Here is an 8890-nt window from a genome sequence, read left to right as displayed (position 1 = left end):
GGATGCTGACTTTGACAGCTGACCCCTGTCTGCATTCTGCGATCAGCAACACGCCTCGTGAGAACACTGATCCGGATAAATTAGTGGACATGGGCTCAAGATCCTCAGACTAAAACATGACCCATGGATGATTCCACTGACATTCTGAAATGGAAGCAGATCCAAGCTGAAGGGTCAAGGAAAGGTTCATCGAGTGGAACCCACTGATCTCTTATAATCGAGGCAGTGAAAAAAGCCCCAGAGCCTAGGATGTTTTATAAATTGACCACAGTAGAGAGCTCTTCCAGGAGCAGACTGCATTAAGCATCATTCTGTACTGTTACTGAACCACTAACTGGCGTCTACTGGCTAACCCTGCAGTAAGCTTGCTGCCCTCTGTGCAGACAGACAGACAGACAGACAGACAGACAGACAGACAGACAGACAGACAGACAGACAGACAGACAGACAGACAGATAGATAGATAGATAGATAGATAGATATAGATAGATAGACGGATAGACGGATAGACGGATTGATGGGGCTACATCAGAATGCTACACTAGAATGCGCAGTACTTCGACATCGACAAGAGCAAGCGTGTTACTGACAAGCATTTGTATGGGGGGGGTCACCAAGGGTGAGTGAGAAAATAGCAGCCAGGAGAATGAGGCGGGCCGGTCACTGCCAGAGACACCAGGAGCTGCCAGCCAACAAACCGGTGCTGTGCGAGCCAAGATGGCCATTGGTCACGAGGGAGTCCCACACTAACATAGGTGGACAGGGGTGGGAAGTACCGGCGAGCAAGCCAGATGTATGGAGGATTGGGATGACTGGGGCTCGTCCGAGGACGATCAAGAGAGATAGATCAATAAAAGTATCTATGTTGTGTTGGCAGCAGTAAGGACAACAAAAAGATGCACACAAAGGATACATCAATAAACAATGATGTTCTGTATCGACACAAATAAATGTATATGAGTAGTTTGAATGGGTAGGCGTGTGAGACACGGATGCATGCTTATCTCTCTGTAAGCCTCTCTCTCTTTCTTTCTCTGTCAATGGATCCTGATAGTTGATTGATCAATCATCATTGTCTCCTCTCACACTATCTGCAGTAAGCAGATGTTGCAGCCACAGTGGTCGTCTCCATAGCTCAGTGGGCAAGGTAGGTCGACCTGTGGGGACCAATGAGGCATGTGTAGAGTCTGACGGATGGGTGGAGCGATAGCCAGCGTATGCTCTATTGGTTCTACAGCCGAAGCTCCACCTAGATTAGCAGGCAAGCTAGATGGACCCGGCCCAATGTTTCTCCATGAAAAGCAGCATTCCTATGAGTGCCCCACAGGGGGCGCTACATACACATATATTCTGAGGTAAACGTATAGCCTAGTGTAGTTCACATTACATTAGTCATTACATTACAGTAATTTAGCAGACGCTTTTATCCAAAGCGACTTACAATAATTGCATTTAACGTAGGTAGTCAGTGTACTATATTCACCAGAACTCACAAGTGCATCTCCTTTCTAAACAAGTGACCAAGAGCATAATCTAGTGCTAAAGCCAAAGAGCAAAAGAGCAGCAAAATATGAATACAATAGGTAGGTTTATACTATGTAGTTTAAAAACCACAGTGGGCACAAACATTGCTCATTTCGTGGAAATAAAAAGATGGGTGCAGCAGATGTAGCAGGAATTTTAATTTCCATCTGTAGTCCTAACAACAAGCCTACAGTCCACACACTGAAATGAATACAACATGGGTAACAATGTATGCACATACTCATACACAGCCATAAATCTTTTGACAAATAGGCTATTTTACTGACAGATGGGCTCAGGGTGTATAATATCACCCAAGGAGGTTGTATTAGGGTGTCAGCAGAACGCAGTCATGATGGCAGCCAGGTGACAGTCGGTGAAGTGCCAGGATACAGGATAGTGGCATGGCCAAGCCGCCATTTCTCCTTATGAGTCACCCACTGCTGTGTCAGCAACACCCCCACACTTCCTCCTCCAAGGACACAGACACACGGAGGAGAAACTGAAGGAGAGAGGGGTGCTGTTATATTATGGAGCGATGAACCTGTATCACTGTAGGCATTAAACCAAACGTAACAAATACCACATTCCTCAACACTTTGTAGCCATTTTAGACAATTTGTATTGCTCAAGCAGCAACACCATGGATGAAGAGTTGTTAACACATGCACAAAGCTACTGCCAATGGCCGTTTACGAACTAATAATCAGGCTTACAGCGCCATCTCCTGGACTAAATGAAACAGTAAAGAGAAATGATGACTTGCAGTCCTCACATCACGAACAGGACAGAGCTATAATTGTTCCATCAAGAGACTACAGGATGATTCCTGCTCTAGAAGCTAAGCTCAAGTTGATTTGGTGTTCAGAGCCCCACATTGATCGTGGTGGTAAAAGGATAGCCACTTGGCCCCGAGCCTGGGGGGGAGGGGGGAAACATTGAAACCCACACGAAGAAGAGAAGAATGGATTGAGCATAGGGGGGGAATGAATAATCTTGGAATACAGTAAATTGTGATTACAAAATATAAAAAATAACTCCTCCACAGTCATCTTCATCATGGCAACTTCCAATCCAGCACTGCAAAGCTCTCTCCACCAACCCTGCAGTCTCGTGACCTATCTAGATTTACAGCAGAGAAATATTTTAATGGCCATTGTTCTGCTCACCTTTCCTGGCCTTCGTTCCTGACTATATACTTTACAGTAGTGTGTGTGTGTGCGTGTGTGTGTGTGTGTGTGTGTGTGTGTGTGTGACAGAGATGACACATCTAGGGGGCCCTCTCTGTAATCCTACTGTAAATGAGGACATCTGAGGCCACACCCTCAGGCCTGGCCTCCGTCTGACCAATCACACACACAACCAGGGTTATGACATCACCACAGCAGCGCTGCAGCAGTAGCACTGGGAAATCTGTAGTGGGAGCACTGGGACCAGCAGAGTAGGGGACAGCGCTCAGGTGGAATTACAGGCCAGATGCTTTACCATCCTCTATTGCTAGAAAATTCCATTGGGAAACAAGGCTATTCCTGAGTGTGTCTGTGTGTGTGCTTGCATGTGTATACAGTATATATACATATATATATATATATATATATATATATATATATATATATATATATGACACACACACACACACACACACACACACGTTTTTCTTTGAAAAAGCCCTGAACTCAACATGCCTGTAGCTGTACAGGGGTGTGTGTGACTGACGGATGTGTGAGAGGGGGGTGGGTATACACCCAGACGGGAGCACATGGAGGAGAGCACACACCAGCCCGGCTCCATTAGGCATGCTGCTGCTCTCCAACCTGCAGTAGCTATATTTAGCCCAGGCTGTGATGCAGAGCAGGCATGATGACTGCGGGAGGCTGGGGGAGCCAGAGACGTTAACCCTTCACAGGTACCGGCGGAGGCAGCATCTGGCAGCCTCTGGAGCCACAGCCCCTCACACAACATGGAGGCTTTGAAGAGCATTCTTCACAGAACAGAATCGACGGTTATTTATCCACTGTACCTGTATTTAGCCACTGTACCTACAAACGCATCTGCTAAATTACTGTAATGTAGTGTGTTGTAATGTAACTCTGACCACATTTACACCTGGCATTAAAATGCATTTTGGGTGATCAGATTGCAATCTGATAGAGCTAAACCACCTGAAAGTACAGGTGGTCAGGGACGCATTGCGACCACATTAAACACAAGAGTAAACGCAAATGCAATTTCAATCCACATACAGCAGTGTGTATCTAGATACGAGACACATTTTAATGCCAGGTGTAAATGGGGTCTCTGTGTACACGTCACATCAGGAACAGCAGCATCAGCTACAGTACAAGGAGAGACTCGGGCTCCTTCCCCGCCATGGTTAAGGAGATAAGATTCAGGGCAGCAGAGATCTGCGTGTGAAAGCTAGTAGAGATTAGAGAAGTGTGTAATTAGCCGTTGCATTGACTCTCAGCGCCTCAGGGCAGCTCTGCTTAATGAGTCACAAAAAGAGAACTGTCAGTGTGTGTGTGTGTGTGTGTGTGTAGGTGTGTGTGTGTGTGTGTGTGTCCCAAACAGTCCTCTACTGGGAAGTCTATCTATCTAGCGGTGTCATCAAGTATAGACTTGATAAAACACAACCTGTACTACACAAAATACAACAACCAGATGTAGTAGATCATAAAGCAGCATATCTCTTCTTCATATTTGGGGGCCATTCAGCGAAGCAGCATAGAAACCCATTGTGTTTCTACCTTTTCTTATTCATCTTCTTCTTCTGCCAATGGCAGCCTGTAGAACTGTATTGTAAAAACTTGGTACAACTTTCATGTCGACACTTCAAATACTAGCTCCACCAACGGGTCAAAGATGGAGGTGCTGCAACCTTTGAACCATATGCCTCAAGCAGAGTTCAATGCAAAAAAAATGTAGTAAATGGACCCGGGACCCATTTTGATGAAGCACAAACAATTGCATCACTGGACCACTAAGGGGCGCTGCAATAAGCACAAATAGGCTAATAACTGTGCTTACTTACATGTGATAAATACTGTACTATATTTAAAAGTTACAATTTATAGTTAAAATGGAACCAACCAAAACCATTTACTTATTTAATTAAAAATAAATTTCCTCCAAAGCAGGTTACACAAATAATGTGCACTCTTCCAAAATTAAACCAGGTATTAAATTCCACTTATTTAAGTTAATCTAAGTCTTAAAGAACCATATTGAGCCATTACATCACTTACTGTTTCACTATAGTGTAAAAAAGAGGTAACACACATATTCCTTTGTCATCCAGCACAATGAAGAAAACAAAAGAACTGGCAGTTCAACATAGACATGGTCGCAGACCTTCATAAATCTGGTAATGGCTACAAAAAGATCCACAAACGATTGAATATACCACTGAGCATTGTCAGGGCAATTATTTAAAAATTCAAAAGATATGGAACCATTGAAAACCTCATGGGTAGAGGACGCAACTGCATGTTACCCCTCAGGATAACATAAATCTACTTCTCTTCTTTTAGGGAACATCTTCGCATGGGACTACAGGTGGAAATTAGCATCTGGCTACAACCTGGCTAGTTTACAATATCTGTCTGTATTGCTAAAATCATATAGTGATTGTTCATTAACTTGCGCTGTCCCTCAGCAAATAAATAAATCAAATCAAATTAAATCAAATCAAATCAAGGATACTGAGGAGGATGGTGAGAAAAGCAACAAAATCCCCAAGAATCACTGTGAAAGAATTGCAGACCTTTGTGGCATCTCGGGGTCACCAGATTTCAATAAGCACCATCAGATGCCACCTCCACAACCATAGGTTCTTCAGAAGGGTTGCCAAAAGATAGCCTTTTCTGACCACAAGACTTAACAATCACACGCACAAATGCACGCATAAACAAACGCATGCCATGCACACATGCCACCGAAAGCATTAGCTCTCGCTTTGCACTGTCGCAGAGGTAATGACTGGAAGAAGGTGCTCTGGTCAGATGAGACCAAAGTTGAATGTTTTGGTCAGATACAGCATCAGCATGTTTGGCGTCGAAACAGATGCACTGGAGATACAAGGAGCTGCACCTCATACCCACAGTGAAATATGGTGGTGAGTCGGTGATGTATTGGGACTAATTTAATTCAGAGGTCCAGGGGCACTCGTTAAGATTGATGGCATAATGAATTCCACCAAGTATCAGACACTTCTGGCTGACAATCTGGTTGCCTCTGCCAGATGGCTAGGACTTGGCCGTAGGTGGACTCTCCAAGACAATGACCCAAATCATACCTCAAGATCCACACACAAATGGTTCTGTGACAACAAAGTCAATGTTCTGCAATGACCACCTCAGTCACCACATCTCAATCCAATAGAAAACCTGTGGGCTGAGTTGAAGAGGGCAGTTGATAAGCACAACCCAGGAATGTGAAGAATCTTGAAAGGATCTGCCTACAGAAATGGTCCAAAATTCCTACAAATGTGTTCCTTAACCTTGTCAAACATTAGAGGATAAGACTCCATGCTGTTATCCTTGCCAGAGGTGGTTGCACTAAGTACTAAATGAGGCTGCCAATAATAAAGAAATCTTGTTTTTGTTGAAATTAATTTGCTATTTATTATTAATTTATTATTTATATAATATTAATAATTAGTAGGCTATTAGTATTCATAATTATGACACAGTTATGAATTAGTTATTCTTATGATTTTGGTTGGTTCCACTGAAACATGAATAAAGTACAGTATTTCACAAGTTGGTAGGCTATATTCAGTTTCTCTATAATTATATTCTTTATATTTCTTTTATACATTGTTTGTACATTGCCAGTCAAGGGTATATCTATAATGTGTATGGTGATACCGTGGGAGGTCCCAAGCCCGCTGGCAGCCCGCCCATGATCTGCTAGCTGGGAGGCTTTTAACATGATCAGTCCACGTTGCCATGGAGACACTGCCCTGCTGGACTGCCTGGCCCCTTAACCCTGCTTGCAGGTATATTTTGACAGTGAGATCAGCCAACGTACAACAAAGCTAAATGAAAATGGATTCAATAACCACCTTAAAAGAAAACCAAAGCCATATTCTTAGAGCTCTAACCAATCTGTATGTGTGTGCGTGCGTACGTGCGTGTGTGTCCTACAGACTCTCCCTGCTCTGCCCTCATTAGCAGACTCAAGCTCAGAGAAACTAGGAAGTAATTGTAGGCTTAGAGCCATTGACCGTGTGATTCAAGACTGCACATCAACTCACAAACAAGCAAACAAACAAGGTCAACCTTGAGATACTCTTCATATCCTCCAGTCATTCTATTACAACCCCGCGTCAATAGCTACATTGATTCTCTTTATGGCATATAACATGACAACAACTACATGTGTGAACAGTGAACACTTTTCGAGGGAGAATTTCTCAGGAATCTAGGGCACAGCCTGAGCAGCGGAGCGTTCAGAATGGGGCCATGTCAGACCCCCAAACCCTCCCCTGAAGAAACCCACAGCGGAAGGAACTGAAAAACCTGCAGCTTTTTCACAATGGGAGACACTCACCTGGCAGTCAAAGTCCTGGAAGTTGTGTGAATTCTGAAAAAGAAAGGAAAGCAGAAAAGCGACATTATGAAGTGCTTCACACAGGACATTTAAGTAAATGGTAATGGTACTGTAGATGGACTGCACTTATAGTGCTTTTATCCAAAGTGCTTTACAATGGCCTCTCATTCACCCATTCACATACATGTTCACACACCAATGGCGGCAGCTGCCATGCAAGGTACTAGCCTGCTCACTGAGAGCAATTTGGGGTTCGGTGTCTTGCTCAAGGATACTTCATCAAGTGGACAGGAGGAGCCGAGATTTGAGCCGCCGACCCTACAATCATTGGACGACCCACTCTACCTCCTGAGCCACGGCCGCCCCCAAGTGGGGTCTCAAAAGACCTAAGGAATTCTGCTCTGTTATTGGCTTGACTGATGGTTCTCCTTTCTGAGAGGTCTACAACTTTCTCTCTTCCTCTGTCCCTCTGTCCTGTCTGTCCCGCGGGCTGCTGCGTAGCTCTTAATGAGGCGGCCACTAGGTGGAGTGAGAAGTCAGCCTAGAGACTCATTCATTCAGGTGAGATCATGTCGTTCCCACCAGTCAGCCAGCTGGGCCGCCAGCCTGCCAGAGCCTGCAGCCCGTTCTGACACATCCTCCTGAGTCGTGACGCATGTCTCCGCTTCAACCGGCCCACTCCCCTCTCTGAACACCCTTAGAACTGTCATCTGCCCAGTTGGGTTCAATTGACGCTGACGGACTGTCTTCCCGCTGAACGCCCCGCCCACAGGGGGGTCGGGGGCGTGGTGCGTTTACAGAGCGCTGCAGTGGAGGGTCCATGATGAACGGCAGGGAATGAGATCTTTGATCTGCCGGAGTGTATTTCCTTTCTCCGCCGAATCTTTCAGGCGCTCAGTAAAGACACGAGTTTCTCTCTGCTTTCTCTTTCATCTCTCCCTCATCCTCTCCCCTCCCTCTCTCTCTCTCTCTCTCTCCTAGATCTATTATTCCACCAGCTCTTTCTTCTCCTAATAACTCCAACCCTCTCTTTTGCTCTCTCTCTCGTACTGAAGATATTAGGAATATTTCACTTGTTAGCGCGTATGTGTGTGTGGTGTGTACATGGCTCTATGCACATCTGTGGGCGTACGATATGGACCTCCCCCATGGCAAGACGGTCACCCCGTCTGCTTACCTTATTAGTCAGCAGGGGCTTGATTTCAGTAAGCTGCACATCCTGTAGCTCGTCCATCTTCCTGTTAGGTCACTCTAAGCCGCTCTGGGGACAGAAGGCGAGACAGCGAGACATTAGCCTAAACAGTACCAGCATCATGATGCAAATACTGAGACGCGCCGTCATTTGCAGATCGTCATACGACAGCCAATGGTCCTAGTTACAGCTGCGATCCTAAACGTGCACTCATAAACGCGCCAGTCCCAACGCACGCGCGAACACGCACAGTCACACACAGAGCGCCGCCGAGATCTGAATTGAGTTGTTAAGATCGTCGGTCAGATACATGGCAGCCGCACGCGTGCGTCAGGTTATCACGGGAGCGCCGGCACCGCCACATCCTGCTGAGTGATCTTTTAGTACGGGACGAAGGAAGCCTCTGTTTGCCGAGGCCTTGTGCTCTCGCACCCTGGCATTCTGGGGGTTGGTGAAGGGTATTCTGGGGGATGGTGAAGGGGATTCTGTCAATCAATTCCCAGGAAAAGGTCACCCTTCTGTTCCACACAAACAGGGGGAGACGCCCACACGTACTAGGGATGAGATGGTATACCATAAAACCATGAACCGTGGTATAAAATGTCCATGGTATTAGAACCG

At 45.5% G+C, this 8890-nt stretch overlaps 1 protein-coding gene across 1 annotated transcript in view; it reads right to left on the bottom strand.

The window, feature by feature from the left end:
* ndrg3a (ndrg family member 3a) overlaps positions 1 to 8890 on the bottom strand; it is a 44202-nt gene that overhangs the window by 12784 nt on the left and 22528 nt on the right. Inside the window, exons 2-3 of the mRNA XM_084441512.1 lie at positions 8255 to 8338; positions 7078 to 7110 (exon numbers count right to left, since the gene is read on the bottom strand). Coding sequence (XP_084297638.1) covers positions 7078 to 7110; positions 8255 to 8311 — 90 coding nt within the window. The 5' untranslated portion in view covers positions 8312 to 8338. The remainder of the gene's footprint in view (positions 1 to 7077; positions 7111 to 8254; positions 8339 to 8890) is intronic.

The sequence above is a fragment of the Borostomias antarcticus genome (genome assembly GCF_949987555.1).
Source record: "Borostomias antarcticus genome assembly, chromosome: 7".
In the NCBI taxonomy this organism is placed as follows: domain Eukaryota; kingdom Metazoa; phylum Chordata; class Actinopteri; order Stomiiformes; family Stomiidae; genus Borostomias; species Borostomias antarcticus.
The sequence above is the reverse complement of the archived record's forward strand: the minus strand, read 5'-3'. Positions and strand labels throughout refer to the sequence as shown.